The 19,584-nt window shown below is 48.1% G+C and overlaps 2 gene segments (V, D, J or C); both read left to right on the top strand.

Moving 5' to 3' along the window:
* The first annotated feature begins 295 nt into the window (after nt 1-295).
* Nucleotides 296-6,041, top strand: LOC130851821 (T cell receptor beta variable 5-1-like). The segment is given in 3 exon segments: nt 296-347; nt 477-644; nt 5,902-6,041. Coding segments are annotated over 3 exon segments (357 nt in total).
* A 7,768-nt stretch (nt 6,042-13,809) lies between these two features.
* Nucleotides 13,810-14,301, top strand: LOC130851820 (T cell receptor beta variable 6-4-like). The segment is given in 2 exon segments: nt 13,810-13,858; nt 13,946-14,301. Coding segments are annotated over 2 exon segments (405 nt in total).
* Nucleotides 14,302-19,584: the final 5,283 nt, after the last annotated feature.

The following is a 19,584-nucleotide window of genomic DNA, read 5'->3' as shown; positions in this document are numbered from 1 at the left end:
GGCAGGGGCAGGCAGAGGAGAACAAGTGGTGTTGTGGGCACCCGGGGACGTGGGGACGGTGCTCCTCTCACACCACCCTTTGCTGAGGGGCTGTGCAGGACAGGGAATGGCATAGAGGAGCCGGCCCTGGGTCCTGCCAGGGGGCACAGTGGACCGGGAGGCAGCCTGCAGGGCCGTCAGAGCAGTGACATCATAGGCAGATGCTCCTATCAGGGAAACAGGAGGTTCAGTGCTTTAGACCCCTCACCCCAGGAGACCCGCCCCGAGGTAGGGCTTGTCTTCCTTTCCTGAGGCTGCCATGGGCTCCAGGCTCCTGTGCTCTGTGGCTCTTTGTCTCCTGGGGGCAGGTGAGTCCTGGCCACAGCGTGGGAGCTTCTGATAAGCCTGTGCCATCCCCGAGATACAAGCTGACGAGGGCTGAGCAGGAGGCGTCCCTTGTGCTCTGCCCTCAGCCTCCTCTGTCTCCTCCCCAACAGGCCCGGTCGATTCTGGAGTCACTCAGACCCCAAAATACCTGATCAAGTCAAGACAACAGCAGGTGACCCTGAGATGTTCCCCTGTCTCTGGACATCGCTCCGTGTCCTGGTACCAACAGCCCCTGGGCCAGGGCCCTCAGTTCCTTGTTCAGTATTACCGCGGGGAGGAGACAGAAAAAGGAAACCTCCCAGAACGATTCTCAGGTCAACAGTTCAGTGACTCTATCTCTGCTGAACCTGAGCTCCTTGGAGCTGCCGGACTCGGCCCTGTATCTCTGTGCCAGCAGCCAAGACACAGCCCTGCAGGATCAGCTTCCTCCGGTACAAAAACACTGCTGCCCCAGCTCAGGAAGTGGCCGCGAGGGTGCCAGCTGCCAGGTAACCAAGCCCAGGCCCTGGTAAAGCGGACAGCCCTCCGCAGATATTCTTTCTGTATGATATGCTTTAATGCTTACACGGATTATATAGCAGTGGTATTATTTTCATTCTTTATCCATATGAGGTAAAGCGCCTTGTCCAGATCTCATTTTTTATAAGTGTAAGAGCAAGGAATGAGACTTGTCAGTCTTCAACTGCTATGGTTCCCGCCCCCAAGGAACTGACTAGCATAAAATGTGTGTGTGTGTGTGTGTGTGTGTGTGTGTGTGTGTGTGTATTTGATTTAAAGCAATTGGCTCACATAGTTGTTAAGGCTGATATGTCTAAAATATGCCAGCTGGCCTAGCGGTGCTAGAGACCCAGGTGAGCTGATATAACTTCAAAGGCTGTTTGGCAGGAAGAGCTGATGTTCGAGTGGAGGCCGTTAGATGGACAGTTCTCTCTTCCCTGGGGGAGGATCAGTCGTTTTGTTCCATTCATGACTTCAACTGATTGGAGGTCCCCATATATTATGGAAGGTCATCTGCTTTACTAGCTGAATTATTCATCGATTCTACTATTAAAATCTACCTATTCACATGTTAATCTCTTGTGAAAACAGCCTCACAGGAGCACATAGAATAGTCTTAACTGAATAGCTGCGGCCCAGTCCACTTGACATATTAAATTAGCCATGACACCACCCTGCAGGGCTTCATAAGAAGTTGGTAAGCATGAAGTACCTGGCAGGTAGCAGGACTCCGGATTTCTTGACTTCCTTTGCTAACCTCTGACAGCCTCTTCCACGTTTCTAGGAGCAAAGGTGGATATGGGCACATTTGCCAATAGCGGAGGACTTCAGAAGTCAAAGAAATGTGACTGTTTAAGCCTGATGTTCATCACGTGGAAACACAAGAGCACGTGAGATAGGTCCCTCCTCAGGCATTTTTAAAGCCAGTTTATTGAAACATGAAGTATAGTCCATGCTTGAACAATGTGGAGTTAGGGACCCTGAGCCACCACCCCCAAACCTGAAGTCAAAAATGTGTGTATAACTTCACAGTCAACCACCTGTTTCCACTATTCCACATCCTCGGATTGAAACACCTGTGACTGTGTAGTACTCTAGTATGTGTTTATTAAAACATCCACACATAGGAGGACCCACACCTATGTCGTTCAAGGGTCCACAGTATCTACAGTAAACATCACCCACTGTGTAATGGGCAGGTCAATGGTTTTGATCCATCTATCTATCTAGCATCTCTCTATATATCTATCCCCATGTAAATCCACCCCAATAAGATATAGACTCTTTCCAGCACCAGAAACTTCCCTTTCCCATGACTCTCTCCGTCCCTGACAGCCAAGGATACGCTTCCTAGTGTAGCTATAGATTTGTTTTGCTCAGGCATCTTTTTAGTGAACAGTTAAGGTCTCTACACATTAAAAGTATTCCTTTTCAGCACACTGCTAAATACTTCAAACAGCAGGTGCTCCTGGAGACTGTATTAGTGAAAGCAGTGCTTGAAACCATGTGAGACATAATGTCCACTTCACAGACAAGCCTATCTGGAGATGGATGCTTTCATAACATGACCATCAAAAGTTCCTCCCAGCTGGCACAAGCTGTTTCTGTAAAATTTATTGACTCACTTTCATATATTCCTTTTCATATTTACCCATTCCCTGACATTATTTTATAATGATATTTGGACAAGAAGTCATCATCTCCTAGGAAATCATTTGAGATCCCGTGAGCCAGGAGCCCCGCCTATCAGTAAGTTGATAAGAAGTAGAACCAAACGATTCCTCACATGTGGATGCGCCTGCCCTGAGGTTGGGGAACCAGATACCAGAAGAATCACCATAAGTGGAAGGACGCGACCAGGATTGTGGTCAGTTCAACAGAGTAGAAACGGACACTTGAGAGGATTTGGGACCCATGAGACACAAAGAGCAGTAGGAAGCCATAAGGATTTTCCCCGAGATTCCAAACTGTATAAATATGTAGATAAATAAAACGAATATGTGCATTAATGAAGAATTAACTCTGGGATAAAATACACATAAAGTAAAAACCGTTTTACTGAAAGTTAAAAGAACTTGTAAGGCTATGTCCATTCCGAGGGAGGCCTTCTTCCTGTTCTAAGCCATTCACTGTAGGTTCCTGTTTGATTTGAGCCTCTGAAGGAAGGGGTGTGGCCTCCTGTGTGACAGGTTGGCTCTGGGGCCTGGCAGGGACAGGGACACCTCAGAGAGCCTCCCTGCAGAGCCCGCTCCCCTCTCAGCAACACACAGACACAGAGGACCCTCCGCCTGCCCCACCCCCACCATGAGCACCTGCCTCCTGTGCTGTGTGGCCTTCTGTCTCCTGCAGGCAGGTGAGTCCCGGGGGGCAGGGGCCCTTTAGGGTCACGGCACTAAGGCTTCCCCTGTGGCTACAACATCAGCTTCTCCTTCTGCACAGGTCCAGTGAACGCTGGTGTCACTCAGGACCCAAAATTCCAGGTCCTGAGAACAGGACTGAACATGACACTGAAATGTACCCAGGATCTGAACCACAATGCTATGTACTGGTACCGACAAGACCTGGGACACGGGCTGAGGCTGATCCATTACTCAACTACCACTGGGACCACTAGCGAAGGAGACGTCCCCGAGGGGTACAGTGTCTCCAGACCAAAACCTGAGAGCTTCCCTCTCACGCTGGAGTCCGCCAGCCCCTCCCAGACATCTGTGTACCTCTGTGCCAGCAGTGACTCCACGGTGCTGCACGGCCACCTCCTCTCTGCACAAAAACACAGGGGAGGCCCTGCACCCTGGGTCTCAGCGGAGCCCTTTGCAGACTCCTAGCACCTGGAGCCTGGGATCCTCTGGGGTGACCTCCCTGCAGTGTGACCTGTATTGTGTAGGATCTCACCGACTCAGACCTGATTCCAGGGCCACATGGACATGTGTCCAGTGGCCTCTGTCTTTCCTCTGAGAAGAAAGCTGCGTCCCCAGCTCTGACTCCTAGCCATCAGCCTGAGCCTGAATCCTCCAGGAGGGAACATCAGTGGTAAATCACATACATCTAGATCCTCTTGCCTCTCCCTGGGCACCTCATTGCTGTTGCTTTGGAAGGTTCTCCCCCAGTCTGGCCCTCATGAGGTCTGTGCTCTCATCCACCTTTCCTGGATGGGGCAGGTCTCCTCTCCCACCTCCAAGGCCTCAGTTCTCGGACCCTACCTACTCCAGCCTTGCTGCTCCTCCTTCATCGGGGTCATGTCTGTCATGGTCTGAGTGCAGGTTGGAATAGAATTTCCAGACATAAGGCAGAATGTAAAGAAGATAGAATTGATTAGAGAGAAGGGATGCTGCTAGAACAGCAGGCTGACTTCCTGGGAGCCAGGGAGAGTCAACGATGAGCATGGGTGGCTTGTGTGGTATTACAGCCAGAGAACAGAGGGACTAGTGGGTCACCTGTTGAGTGGGAAGGGTCTGCATGTTTCCAATGTGCAGAGTGGGAGAAGCAGGGGACCACGACCTTCCCTCATACGGGATGGGAAAGGAGCCAGGCGTGTCCTTGGGAAGTTGAGGTTGCGGTGGTTGCTGTGGGACGGTGATAAGGATCCCGTCTTCTCTGTTCCGGTGATGTTGACCCTTTGAGTTTATCTTGTTCTTTGTCCTTGGAGCTCACCACAATGTCCCTTCCCATGACACAGGGAACCTTGCAAAGAGGCCTGTCTAAGGCTCTTCTTTGAGCAAGCTGTCCAGGGTCTTAAAGAAATAATGACAATTTCAGTTAATTATTAATCATCCAAAAGTCCTTGGGAGTCTACCTGGGGCAGGAGAGACAGGCTGGCTGTGTGTTCTCCACCTCTGCCCTATTTTAGCATCCTCCCTAACTAGGCCAGGTCTGTACCATCTCCCTCATCCAGATTTCCTAGAAGTCAAAGAAGTTTCTCCATGACCACATTCTTTTCTCTTAAAAATCAAAATCACAAATCCGCTAGGGTACGTGTTTGTGTCCCCATTTAGGAAAAACAAAGTAAAAGCAAACAAAATAAGATGAACATACAAAAACACAGTGCAAAAGGCAAGTAGTGAAATAGTTGCTAATTTAAACACAGTCTATGTGTATTAAATCTGGACAAGGAGAAAATCCTGGTTACCACCCATAGACCGCATGGGGGCGCTGTGGAACTACCGAGCTCCAGAAGTTTCTGTGGCAGAGCTAGCAGTTGCCTGGGACCAGGGAGGTTAAGAAACAGCCTTGGTTGGTGCTTTTACCTTTGGAAGCCTTAACAGCATAGACACTACTTTGCAGGCGGGCTGTCCCAGCTGGGAGCCATGACCTTCAACTATGCACGGAGGAGGGAGTTTCTGAGGTTACAAGGGACAGTGAAGGGGGTGGAGCTGGGAGGGCACAGGGACAGGGAGAGAAATTTCTGCGTCATAGGAAAAGGAAAGGATTGTGGGGATGGGCATGTGGCCTAAACCCATCCTTTCCAAGAGGAGCCCAGTCCAGGCCACATGTCACATAGAAGCTTTTGCAGGACAAAGCAGGGTTCCTGGGTCAGCTGACCTGGAAAGGGAGGCCAGGCTCATGGGAACCAGCAGAGACAATGACATCAGAGCAGTGACGTCACCACCTAACCTCCAATCAGAGAAAGGATGCCCAGAACTTCAGCTCCCAGAGAACCAGAGCTCTGAACCAAGACACGCCTGCCCAGCTCTGCCGCTTCCTGCCATGGGCTCCAGCCTCCTCTGCTGGGTGGCTCTGTGTCTCCTGGCAGCAGGTAGGTTCTTGGTACAGGCAGGCATCTCTGTTCTAAGCCTGACAGTACCTGAATCCAAGGCACCTTCGGGCTCTCTCCCGTGTTCTTTCTCCAGCCCCTGTGTCCTTCCCTCACAGGCCCAGTGGATTCTGGAGTCACCCAAACACCAAGATACCTCATGAAAGCAAGAGGACACCAAGTGATGCTGAGATGTTCGCCTATGTGAGGGCACCGCAGTGTATCTTGGTACCAACAGGCCTTGAGGGAAGGTCCTCAGTTCCTCTTTGAGTTTTATGAAACTATGCAAAGAGCCAAAGGCAACTTCCCAGATCGATTCTCCGCACAACAGTTCCGGGACTCTCACTCTGAGATGAATGTGAGCTCCTTGGAGCTGAGGGACTCGGCCCTGTACCTCTGTGCCAGCAGCTTGGCACAGCCCTGCTGAGTCAGCAGGGTTCTGTGCACAAACCTCCCTTCCCCAGTGGGGAGCAACCTCAGAGCTGACAGCTGCATGAGAGCCCAGGGACTGCAGTGGGAAAGGAAAATGACTGAGGGCGCTGTAAGCGGCCGTGGGCTCTGGTGCCACTCAGGGGAGGGACAAGAGGTCAAGAAGATGTGTTCAGAGGATGGGCTGCATCAACAGGTTCCCTCCTACACGACCTTCTTGGCTGGTACTTGAAGCTACCAGAGGTGAGGAAGAGTTTGTGATTTCATAATTGGTGGCCTATTTTGTGAAAGAGAGAGTCCATTTGTGGAGCAAAGTTACTTGATCAATATGTGATTCTAATATCATCATATGCATTTGCTTTATATAATTAGGGGAAAGAATTGAAGATTTGGTGAAAGTCTAGGGCAAGGATTATGATTAAGGTGGTTGAGAAGGGAGCTAGAGCTACAACATGAGTAAAACTGTGGTCTGTGTAACATGATCTCTTTTCTTCTCCCTCCCAAGGTCGCCAGTACCAGAAAATATTCAGCCAGGCCTCATAACACCCAGCATCACCTAGGGACTGGTCCAGAAGAGGTCATCACTACCCAGATGATGTGATGATGGTGTGAGAAACCTGGAGATGGTGCTGACTTCTTCCTTCTTAACCTCTCACCCCTGGCCTGCCTCCTCGGGACAAAGCTGAGTGCCCCCCACACACAGATGAGGGCAGGCCTCCCCTGATTATAAACAGGCAAAGCACCAAAGATCAATTCTGCTTCCCTGGGATCACTTTTTAACACTTCATCACCCTGATTCTTTTCACTTCAAAGTATCACTTCTTCGCTCCCTCAGGATGCGTCTTCCTCTGTGACCAAACATCTCTTTGCAAAACTCCCAAAATACAGATGCCTTTTCAACCCTCTGCATGTGCTCTTGCTCTTGCCATGGCCTAAAGGAATCTCTCTCCTCCCCAGACTTGACCAGGTACTACCCACCTTTAAACACTAGCTCAGACGTGTCTTCCACTTTGCTTCTTATCCTGACTTTTCAGGGTGCTATACTGTTGACTTATTTGTTCAGGCCAACATAATAAAATGCAACAGACTATGTGGCTTATACAACAGACATTTGTTTCTCACAGTTTTGAGGGCCTGAAACCCAAGATCCAGGTGCTACGGTTGGTTTCTGGAGAGAACTCAGTTCCTGGTTTGGAGACAGCTGCCTGCTCCCTGTGTCCTCACATGGCCTCTCCTCTGGGCTTTACAGAGAAAGAGCTCTCTGGTGTCACCTCCTCTTCTTCTAAGGACACCAGTCATGTTGTGTTAGAGTCCCAGCCTTATAATATTGTTTACGCTTAACTACCTCCCTCCAGGCCGTAAGTCCAGATACAGTCACACTGGGGGTTAGGACTTCAACACATGAATTTGGGGGAGACACAAGTCCATCTATAGAAACTCCCTTCCTCTCTTTACTTTCATAGGAAAAGCCAAGCTATAAGGATATAATTCTTACTCTTTGAGACTTGTGAAATGAGTGAATTAATGCCCACTTACATAGAGCTGCATGCAGTATTTTATTTTCCCAGCACAACTCAGACATTTATTCTAGAGTATGAAACTCTGGACCCAAGCCCAGTGTTCCAGTTTGTGGGAATATTTTAACATTTCCTTTTCTGGCTTTGCTGATGTCAGTGTAAAGTTTTATCTGAGTATTTCATATGCAGCCCTCTTCCAAACCAAGTACACTTGCTAATCTAGGTCCCTGTGAGTTAGTTTAAAGTGATAATGGAAAGGTAACCTAGTGTGGTTTAAAGAAAAAGTGCATGTTTTCTAGTTCAACGTGGATTTGAATGCAAAGTGCCACTCTCTTGAAATGTCCCAAATCACTCTGAACTGTAACAATCTCAGAAGTTGGGGTTGGGATGTTTTCAATTTCTTCTTTGCACTTGTCTGTATTGTTGATTTACAATGTTGTGTTAGTTTCTGGTGTACAGCTCAGTGATTCTCACACACACACACACACACACACACACACACACACACACAAGAATGAGTCAAAAATTATCCTCACTCCAGTTTTAGTAAAACTACTATAAATTGTACAGACAAAGTGTGGATAATATATATATATACACACACACATATATATGTATATATACTTCTCCAGATTCCTTTCTCTTCTAGATTATTACAAACTAATGAATGTGGTTCCCTGTGCTATGCAGTAGGTCCTTGTTTTTTATCTGTTTGATATATAGTAGGGCATATACACTAATCACAATCTCCGAATTTGTCCCTCCCCACATTTCCCCTTTGGGAACCATACGTTTCTTTCCTATGTCTGTTGGTCTATTTCTGTTTTATACGTAAGTTCAGTTTGATCTTTTTGTGTGTGTGTTTTACATATAAGTGATATACTATGATATTTGGCTTTCATTGCCTAGTTTATTTCATTAGGATGATAATCTCTAGATCCATTCATGTTACTGCAAATGGCATTATTTCATTGTTTTTCCTGGCTGAGTAATATTCTTTTGCATACACATACCAGTTCTCTATGCATTTATCTGTCAATGGACATGTAGGTTGCTTTCTTGTCTCAGCTATTGCATAGTGCCACTATGAACACTGTGATGCATGTATCTTTTTGAATTGAAGTTTTGTCCAGATTTATGCCCAGGAGTCAGATTACAGGATCATATGATAACACTATTTTTAGTTTTTTAAGGAACCTTCGTACTGTTCTCATACTGGCCGTACAATTTTCATTCCCACCAGCAGTGTAAGAGAGGTCCTTTCTCTCTACATCCTTTCCAGCATGTATTATCTGAAGAATTTTTGATGATGGTTATTGGGCCCGATATGAGATGATATCTCATTGTAGTTGTGATTTGCATCGCTCTGATGATTAGTGATGGTGAGCATCTTTTCATGTGCCTTTTGACCACGTGATTTCTCTGCAGAATTGTCTAAGTTTTTGCTGACAGCATGGTTATTGCACGATTTTATAATTTCAGAAATAAATGGGTTCATCTATATATATATCGTCCGTATACAAACAGTACCTAGAATTTGGTAATACTAATTTTAAATATAAAATCTGGAAATATGTGGATGTGATTACTGAGAAGGAGCTATGGGATACCTGCTTCCAGGCTGGTTTCCCTTGAGGTCACCAGAGTGTTTATTTTTACACCCACACCTTTCCATCTCAGAATTCTACCCTCATTGCAGTGGTGCAGCAAGTGTTTCCTCCTTCATCGAAATGTTGGATCATACAGTCTTTTAATTCCAGAGCCTAAGACTGGATTTGAAGTTGAACCATAAGTCAGCCAAGCTGAAAAGGTAGAGAACGTGTGTGTGTGTGTGTGTGTGTGTGTGTGTGTGTGGAAGGGGTTGCAGGTGGTGCTTGTGGGGAATTTCTATTCTTGATTTAGAAGGATGGTGCAGATCTAGGAGGCTGTGGACCATTGGCCACGTGGAGGTGCTGTGGGCCCACGGTACTCAAGGTGCCCTGGGAGGGGCTGAGAGTCACCCAGGAGAGGGCAGCTTAAGGGAATCTGGGCTCCATGCCTGCCTCAGGGAGCTGGTGAGGGTTCTCAGAGTGGCCCTGGGACATGAGGCGCCAGCACAGACCCCTCACTGCCCAGGTGAGTAGAGATGTGTCTGGAGCTTCAGGATGCACCAGGAGGCCGTGTCCCAGAGCCTGCACGGGAAGTGGGGGTGACTGGGTTGTGGTGGCTGGTGATGGCTGGGTGATGAGTGTCAGGCAGGAGCAGGCAGAGGAGAACAAGGTGAGTTGTGGGCACCCGGGGACGTGGGGATTGTGCTCCCCTCACACCACCCTTTGCTGAGGGGCTGTGCAGGACAGGGAATGGCATAGAGGAGCCGGGCCTGGGTCCTGCCAAGGGGTACAGTGGACCGGGAGGCAGCCTGCAGGGCCGTCAGAGCAGTGACATCATAGGCAGATGCTCCTATCAGGGAAACAGGAGGCTCAGCGCTTTAGACCCCTCACCCCAGGAAACCTGCCCCGAGGTAGGGCTTGTCTTGGGTTCCTGAGGCTGCCATGGGCTCCAGGCTCCTCTGCTGTGTGGCTCTTTGTTTCCTGGGAGCAGGTGACTCCAGCTTCTGATATGCCTCTGCCATCCTCGAGGTAGAAGCTGACAAGGGCTGAGCAGGAGGCGTCCCCTGTGCTCTGCCCTCAGCCTCCTCTGTCTCCACTCCAACAGGCCCAGTGGATTCTGGAGTCACTCAGACCCCAAAATACCTGATCAAGTCAAGACAACAGCAAGTGACCCTGAGATGTTCTCCTGTCTCTGGACATCTCTACGTGTCCTGGTACCAACAGCTCCTCGGCCAGGGCCCTCAGTTCCTTGTTCAGTATTACGACGGGCAAGTGAGAGAGAAAGGAAACCTCCCAGAACGATTCTCAGGTCAACAGTTCAGTGACTCTAGCTCTCAGCTGAACTTGAGCTCCTTGGAGCTGCCGGACTCGGCCCTGTATCTCTGTGCCAGCAGCCAAGACACAGCCCTGCAGAAGCAGCTGCCTCTGGTACAAAAACACTCCTGCCCCAGCTCAGGAAGTGGCCGCGAGGTTGCCAGCTGTCAGTGTGCCAGGCCCTGGTCTTCGTAAAGGGGACAGCCCTTCTCAGGGTTTTATGGTCTCTTTTTAGGCTCACAAAAGCTATGCATGATAAGTATTACATTGTCTGATTATACATGTGAGTTATGAAATATAAGAGCTCATATTTATAACTGTCAGAACAAGGAATCAGACTGAAGTTTCTTCTCACCCCCTGTGGTCCCTGCCCCCATCTGTCCTCCCATAGAACATATATATGCAGACATACACACATGCTTTAAAGAAATTGGCTCACATAGTGGCAAAGGCTGAAAAGTCGAAAATCTGCAAGCTCACCCGGTGGTACTAGAGCCCCAGGGAGAGCTGATGGATAAGTTCGAATGCTGAGGAACTGATGTCCCAGTGAAGACCATCAGCTGGACAGTCCTCTCTCACCTGGGGGAGGATCAGTCTTTTTGTTCCATTCATGTCTTCAGATGGTTGGTTGAGGCCCACTGACACCGTGGAAGGTCATCTGCTTTCCTAAGTAAACTATGAATCTAATCTAATATTAAAGTCTAATGGTTTCACATGTTAATCTCTTCCTAAAACGCCCTCACAGGAACACCCAATATAGTGTTTAACTAAATACCTGTGGCCCTGTGAAGTCGACACAATACATTAGCCATAGCACCCTCCTGCAGGGCTGTATAAGAATTTGGTGACCATGAAGTACCTGGCACCTAGCAGGACCCTGGATTTCTTGACTCCCTTGCTAATCTCTGACAGCCTCTGCAATCGTTTCCTAGGGGCAGTGGTAGACAAAGACACACTTTGCCCTGAAACCCTATAGTTGAGGACGACAGAAGTCGCAGGAAAAAATATTTATGCCAATGATTCATTACATGAAATAACAAGAGCTTGTAACATCCATGCATCCTGAGGTATTTTAAAGCCTACATTATTGACGTGTGAATTATAGTTCAGCCACAAACAATGTGGAGCGTAGGGGCCCTGAGCCACCGCCAACCCCGCAGACAAAAATTTCTGTATCACCTCACAGTCAACCCGCTGCATCCACAATTCCACATGTGCAGATTCAAGCAACCACCATTGTGTAGTACTACAGTATGTGTTTAGTAAAAATCCATGTATAAGAGGACCCACACAGTTCAAACGTGGGTGGATCAAGGGTCAACTGTATATACAATAACATTACAATCTGTTTAATGGACAGATCACTCATTTGGATCAATATATATGTATAAACTCACATAACATCCACCCCATGAAGATACAGAACCTTTCCTTCACCAGAAAGTTCCCTCATGCCCCTTTCCCATGCCTCTCTCCTTCCTGACAACCAACAATATGATTTCTGTTGCTACAGATGTTTTTGCTCAGGCATCTTTTTAGTGAAAATGTAAGTTCCCTACCCATTAAAACAGTTCCTCTTTAGCACACAGCTAAATATTCCAGACAGTAGCGTGCTGCTGGAAGTATTATGGTTAGAGAAATGCTTGAAGTCACGTGAGACACCAAATTCACGTAAGGGACAGTTCTATGTGGAGGTGGACACTTTTATAAACTAGCCATCAAAGGTCTTTCTAGCGGGTACAAGATGTTTTTAGAAAATTTATTTATTTACTTCCATAAATTACTTTTCTCAGGATCTCATTCCTTGAAATCATACTCTAATAATATTTTGGCAAAAAGCTGTCATCTCCTAGGAAATTATGTTGAGATCCCATGAGACACACACAGCAAGTCCTCATGGTCACACACGGCGTGCTGGGGCTGAGCAGACAACAGGCAGTAGTGACTTTGGTGAGAAATCATTTTATATGAGCAGAATGGATGCCTTTGCTTTGATCTCAACTATCCAAGCCACAGGCCTTGAGCTGGAGAGGCCCCATTTCCCTTCTAATCTTGCTGGGCCCTCAGTCGTTGGTGCCATGTGTCCGTCTTTCTCCTGGAGCACAGAAGGTCTGAGCACCAAGGTGGAACCACTGGTGGGCTAGCCAGGCCCCAGTTCATGGCTTGTTGCTGTGGTGACAACATCAGGCTCCTTCACTGTTTCTGATTTAATTTCAGTGTCTTTGTCTCCCAGGCCCCAGGGATGCTTAGTCACCAAGACCCCAGACATGTGATCACGCTCCAGGGAAACCAGCAGGTCACCACAGGTCCACCCTCATGGACTCAGGACCAGCTGCATAATTTACAAGGCCTGTAGTTCAAAAATTATTAACAATTGGAACATCACCACAGCAGAGCATTGCAGGAAGGATGGGGTCCTTCTAAGCATGGGGTTGTGTGCAACATGATACAGTTTGGGGCTCTGTGATATTTGTTACCCAATTCAATGCAGCCAGGCTTCAGAGAGAGGTGTCCCCAAGGAATGGATGTCCCGTGTAAAAGTAGAGCATATTTTATTTACCTGGAGTCTGCCATCTCTCCTCACATCCCTCCCACATCTTGTATGCCTTTGTGCTGACATGTCATCCGCAGTGCTGGGCCATCTTCTCGCCACAAAGAAAGGTGGGTCACAGGCGTGAGGTGGTTCTCCTGCTGCCCCCCCCCCCACCCCCACCCCCAGACATGGGAAGCCCAGGCTCCAGTGACCACGCAGGAGCTGCAGCTGCATTGGGCAGGAGCCCTGGCTTTGGATGAATTGGTAAGAAATAGAGACAAAGGATTCCTCACATGTGGATGCGCCCGCCCTGAGGTTGGGGAACCAGATACCAGAAGGATCACCGTAGGTGGAAGGAGGCGACCAGGATTGTGGTCAATTCCACAAAGCAGAAATGGACGCTTGAAGAGCATTTGGGACGCGAGTCATAGAGGGCAGCAGGAGGTCGTAAGGATTTTCCCCAAGATTCACATCTACAGAAACGTGTAGATAAATAAACTGAATAAGCATATTGATGAAGAATTCTCTCTGGGATAAATTACACATAAAGTTACAAACTGTTTTAGAGAAAGGTTAAAAGAACTTGTAAGACTGGCTGCTGATCCGAGGAATGCCTTCTTCCTGTTCTAAGCTGCTCACTGTAGATTCCTGTTTGATTTGAGCCTCAGGGGAAGGGGCGTGGCCCCCTGTGTGAAGCATTGGCTCTGGGGCCTGGCAGGGACAGGGACATCTCTGAATGACTCCCTGCAGAGCCCCTCTCCCCTCTCAGCAACACACAGACACAGAGGACCCTCCGCCTGCCCCACCCCCACCATGAGCACCTGCCTCCTGTGCTGTGTGGCCTTCTGTCTCCTGCAGGCAGGTGAGTCCCGGGGGGCAGGGGCCCCTTAGGGTCACGGCACTAAGCCTTTCCTCTGTGGCCACAGCATCAGCTTCTCCTTCTGCACAGGCCCAGTGAACGCTGGTGTCACTCAGGACCCAAAATTCCAGGTGACGAGGACAGGACAGAACACGACAGTAAAATGTACCCAGGATCTGGACCACAGCTATATGTACTGGTACCGACAAGACCTGGGACACAGGCTGAGGCTGATCCATTACTCAGCTGGCACTAGGACCACCAGCAAAGGAGATGTCCCCGAGGGGTACAGCGTCTCCAGACCAAACCTTGAGAACTTCCCTCTCACGCTGGAGTCCACCACCCCCTCCCAGACATCTGTGTACTTCTGTGCCAGCAGTGACTCCACGGTGCTGCACAGCCACCTCCTCTCTGCACAAAAATACAGGGCAGGCCTTGCACCTTAAGACTAAGTGGAGCCCTTTGCAGACTCCTAGCATCTGGAGCCTGGGATCCTCTGGGGTCACATCTGTGCAGGGTAATCCTTATTGTGTGCAATCTCAGCCAGCCCAGACTTGACCCCAGGGCCTCGTGGGCATGTGTCCACCATCACTCTGTCTTTCATCTGCAGCCCCACCCCCACTCCTGTGAACAGAAAGATGGGTCTCCAGCTCTGACTCCTAGCCATCAGCCTGAGCCTGAGACCTCTAGGAGGAAACATCATTGGTAAATCACATGCACGTAGGCCCTCTTCTCTCTCCATGGGCAGCTCATTGCTGTTTCTCTGGAAGGTTCTCCCCCAGCCGGGCCCTCAGGACATCTCTGCTCTCGCCCACCTTTCCCAGATGGGGCAGGTTTCCTCTCCCCACCTCCCTGGCGTCAGCTCCCCGGCCCTCCCTACTGCAGCCTCGCTGCTCCGTCCTCATCGGGGTCATCTCTGTCATGGTCTGAGCACAGGCGGAAAAGAATTTCCAGACAGAAGGCAGATAAAGAAGATACGATTTATTAACGAGAAGGGACGCTGCTAGAACGGCAGGCCGACTTCCTGGGAGCCGGGCAGAGTCGACGATGAGCATAGGTGGCTTGTGTGGTGTGACAGCCAGGGAGCAGAGGGACTAGCGGGTCACCTGCTGAGTGGGTGGGGTCTGCATGTTTCCAATGTGCAGAGTGGGAGAAGCAGGGGACGACGACCTTCCCTCATACGGGATGGGAAAGGAACCAGGCGTGTGCTTGGGAAGATGAGGTTGCGGTGGTTGCTGTGGGACAGTGATTAGGGTCTGGTAACTCTCTGTTCCTGTGATGTTGGCCCTTTGATTTTTTCTTGTTCTTTGTCCTTGGAGCTCACCACAATGTCCCCTCCCACGACACAGGGAACCTTACAAGAGGCTTGTGTAAATGGTCTTCTGTGAGCAAGCTGTCCAAGATCTTCAAAGGAAAATCAATTTCAGCTAATTATTAATCATCCAAAAGCCCTTGGGAGTCCATCTGCAGGACGAGAGACAGGCTGTCTCCGTGTGTTCCGCACCTCTGCCCGTTTTTAGTATCTCGCCTAACCTAGGCCAGGTCTGTACCATCTTCCTCATCAAGATGTTCTAAAAGCCAACACAGTTTCTCCATGGCTAGAATCTTTTCTCTTAAAATGCAAAATCACCAATCAGTTAGGGTACGTGTTTGTGTCCCCATTTAGGAAAAGGCAAAGTAAAACAAAACAAACATACAGAAACACAGTGCAATAGGCAAATAGTGAAATAGTTTCAAATTTAAACACACTTGATGAGTATTAAATCTGGACAAACCCCATGTTCCCACACATAGACCACACAGGGTGCTGTGGAACAGCCCAACTCCATAAGCTTCAGGGTCAAAACTAGCAATTTCCTGGGATCGGGAAGGTTAAGAAACAGCCTTGGTTGGTGCTTTTACCTTTGGAAGCCTTCATAGCATAGACACTAATTTGCAGACTTGCTGTCCCAGCTGGGAGCCATGACCTTCAACTATGCACAGATGAGGGAGTTTCTGAGGTTACAAGGGGCAGTGAAGGGGGCCGAGCTGGGAGGGCACAGGGCCAGGGAGAGAAACTTGTGCCTCATAGGAAAAGCAAAGGCGTGTGGGGATGGGCATGCTGCCTATACCCAGCCTCGCCGAGACCAGCCCATTCCAGCCCCCATGTCACATAAGAGGCTTTGCAGGACAAAGCAGTGTTCCTAGATGAGCTGACCTGGAATGGGAGGCCAGGCTCATGGGAACCAGCAGAGACAATGACATCAGAGCAGTGATGTCACCACCTAACTTCCAATCAGAGAAATGATGCCCAGAACTTCAGCTCCCAGAGAACCAGAGCTCTGAACCAAGACACGCCTGCCCAGCTCTGCCGCTGCCTGCCATGGGCTCCAGTCTCCTCTGCTGGGTGGCTCTGTGTCTCCTGGCAGCAGGTAGGTTCTTGGTACAGGCATGGCAACTGTGTTCTAAGCCTGACAGTGCCTGAATCCAAGGCACCTTCAGGCTCTCTCCCGTGTTCTTTCTCCAGCCCCTGTGTCCTTCCCTCACAGGCCCAGTGGATTCTAGAGTCACCCAAACACCAAGATACCTCATGAAAGCAAGAGGACACCAAGTGATGCTGAGATGTTCGCCTATGTGAGGGCACCGCAGTGTATCTTGGTACCAACAGGCCTTCAGGGAAGGTCCTCAGTTCCTCTTTGAGTTTTATGAAACTATGCAAAGAGCCAAAGGCAAATTCCCAGATCGATTCTCCGCACAACAGTTCCGGGACTCTCACTCTGAGCTGAATGTGAGCTCCTTGGAGCTGAGGGACTCGGCCCTGTACCTCTGTGCCAGCAGGTTGGCACAGCCCTGCTGAGTCAGCAGGGTTCTGTGCACAAACCTCCCTTCCCCAGTGGGGAGCAACCTCAGAGCTGACAGCTGCATGAGAGCCCAGGGACTGCAGTGGAAAAGGAAAATGCCTAAAGGCGCTGGAAAGCAACCATGTGCTCTGGTGCCACTCAGGGGAGGGACAAGAGGTCAAGAAGATGTGTTCAGAGGATGGGCTGCATCAACAGGTTCCCTCCTACACGACGTTCTTGGCTGGTACTTGAAGCTACCAGGGGTGAGGAAGAGTTTGTCATTTCATAATTGGTGGCCTCTTTTGTGAAAGAGAGAGTCCATTTGTGGAGCAAAGTTACTTGATCAATATGTGATTCTAATATCATCATATGCATTTGCTTTATATAATTTAGGGGAAAGAATTGAAGATTTGGTGAAAGCCTAGGGCAAGGATTATGATTAAGGTGGTTGAGAAGGGAGCTAGAGCTACAACATGAGTAAAACTGTGGTCTGTGTAACATGATCTCTTTTCTTCTCCCTCCCAAGGTCGCCAGTACCAGAAAATATTCAGCCAGGCCTCATAACACCCAGCATCACCAAGGGGCTGGTCCAGAAGAGGTCATCACTACCCAGATGATGTGATGATGGTGTGAGAAACCTGGAGATGGTGCTGACTTCTTCCTTCTTAACCTCTCACCCCTGGCCTGCCTCCTCGGGACAAAGCTGAGTGCCCCCCACACACAGATGAGGGCAGGCCTCCCCTGATTATAAACAGGCAAGGATCCAAAGATCAATTCTGCTTCCCTGGGATCACTTTTTAACACTTCATCACCCTGATTCTATTCACTTCAGAGCATCGCTTCATGGCTTGCTCAGGATGCGTCTTACTCTGTGACCAAACATCTCTTTGCAAAACTCCCAAAACACAGATGCCTTTTCAATCCTCTGCATGTGCTCTTGCTCTTGCCATGGCCTAAAGGCATCTCTCTCCTCCCCAGACTTGACCAGGTACTACCCACCTTTAAGCACTAGCTCAGACATGCCTTCCTCTTTGCGTCTCAACCTGACTTTCCAGGGTGCTATACTGTTGACTTATTTGTTCAGGCCAACATAATAAAATGCAACAGACTATGTGGCTTATACAACAGACATTTATTTCTCACAGTTCTGGGCGCCTGAAATCCAAGATCCAAGTGCTATGGTTGGTTTCTGGAGAGAACTCAGTTCCTGGTTTGGAGACAGCTGCCTTCTCCCTGTGTCCTCACATGGCCTCTCCTCTGGGCTTTACAGAGAAAGAGCTCTCTGGTGTCACCTCCTCTTCTTCTAAGGACACCAGTCATGTTGTGTTAGAGTCCCAGACTTATAATGTTGTTTACCCTTTACTACCTCCCTCCAGGCCCTAAGTCCAGATACAGTCACACTGGGGGTTAGGACTTCAACACATGAATTTGGGGGAGACACAAGTCCATCTATAGAAACTCCTTTCCTCTCTTTACTTTCATAGGAAAAGCCAAGCTATAAGGATATAATTCTTACTCTTTGAGACTTGTGAAATGAGTGAATTAATGCCCACTTACATAGAGCTGCATGCAGTATTTTATTTTCCCAGCACAACTCAGACATTTATTCTAGAGCATGAAACACTGGACCCAAGCCCAGTGTTCCAGTTTGTGGGAATATTTTAACATTTTCTTTTCTGCCTATGTTGATGTCAGTGTAAAGGCTTATCTGCAGATCCATATTCAGCCCTCTTTCAATCTGCGTACATTTGTTAATCTAGTTCCCTGTGAGTTAGTTTAAAGTGATAATGGAAAGGCAAACTAGTGAGGTTTAAAGAAATCGTGCATGTTTTCTAGTTAAACGTGGATTTGAATGCAAAGTGCCACTCTCTTGAAATTTCCCAAATCTCTCCTAATTGTAACAATCTCAGAAGTTGGGGTTGGGATGTTTTCAGTTTCTTCTTTGCATTTGTCTGTATAATTGATTTACAGTGTTGTGTTAGTTTCCAGTGTACAGTTTAGTGATTCTCACACACACACACACACACACACACACACACGATGAGTCAAAAATTATCCTGAGTCCGGTTATATTAAAACTTCTATAAATTCTACAGGCAGAGTGTGGATAATATATATACACACATATATGTATATATGTATTTGTACTTCTCCAGATTCATTTCTCTCATGGATTATTACAAACTTCGGAATATGGTTCCCTGTGCTATACAGTAGGTCCTTGTTGTTTATCCACTTGATATATAGTAGGGCACATACACTAATCACAATCTCCTGATTTGTCCCTCCCCACATTTCCCCTTTGGGAACCATACGTTGCTTTTCTATGTCTGTTGGTCTATTTCTGTTTTATATATAAGTTCATTTTTATCTTTGTGTGTGTGTGTGTTTTACATATAAGTGAAATATTATGATATTTGGTTTTCTCTGTCCAGTTTATCTCATTAGCATGATAACCTCTAGATCCATCCATATTCCTGAAAATGGCATTATTTCATTCTTTTTCCTGGCTGAGTAATATTCTTTTGCATACATATGCCACTTCTCTCTCCATTTTTCTGTCAATGGACATTTAGGTTGCTTTCATGTCTCAGCTCTTGTACATAGTGCCACTATGAACATTGGGATGCATGTATCTTTCTGAATTAGAGTTTTCTCCAGATGTATGCCCAGGAGTTGGATTACAGGATCATATGGTAACATTATTTTTAGTTTTTTAAGGAACCTCCATACTCATTGTGGCTGTACAATTTTCATTCCCACCAACAGTGTAAGAGAGTTCCTTTCTCTCTACATCCTTTGCAGCATTTATTATGTGAAGAATTTTTGTTGATGGTTATTGGGCCCAATATGAGATATCTCATTGTAGTTGTGATTTGCATCGCTCTGATAATTAGTGACGTTGAGCAC

Source organism: Hippopotamus amphibius, chromosome 4, assembly GCF_030028045.1.
Source record: "Hippopotamus amphibius kiboko isolate mHipAmp2 chromosome 4, mHipAmp2.hap2, whole genome shotgun sequence".
Lineage (NCBI taxonomy): Eukaryota > Metazoa > Chordata > Mammalia > Artiodactyla > Hippopotamidae > Hippopotamus > Hippopotamus amphibius.
Note: the sequence above shows the minus strand (reverse complement) of the source record. Positions and strands in the feature narration are given on the sequence as shown.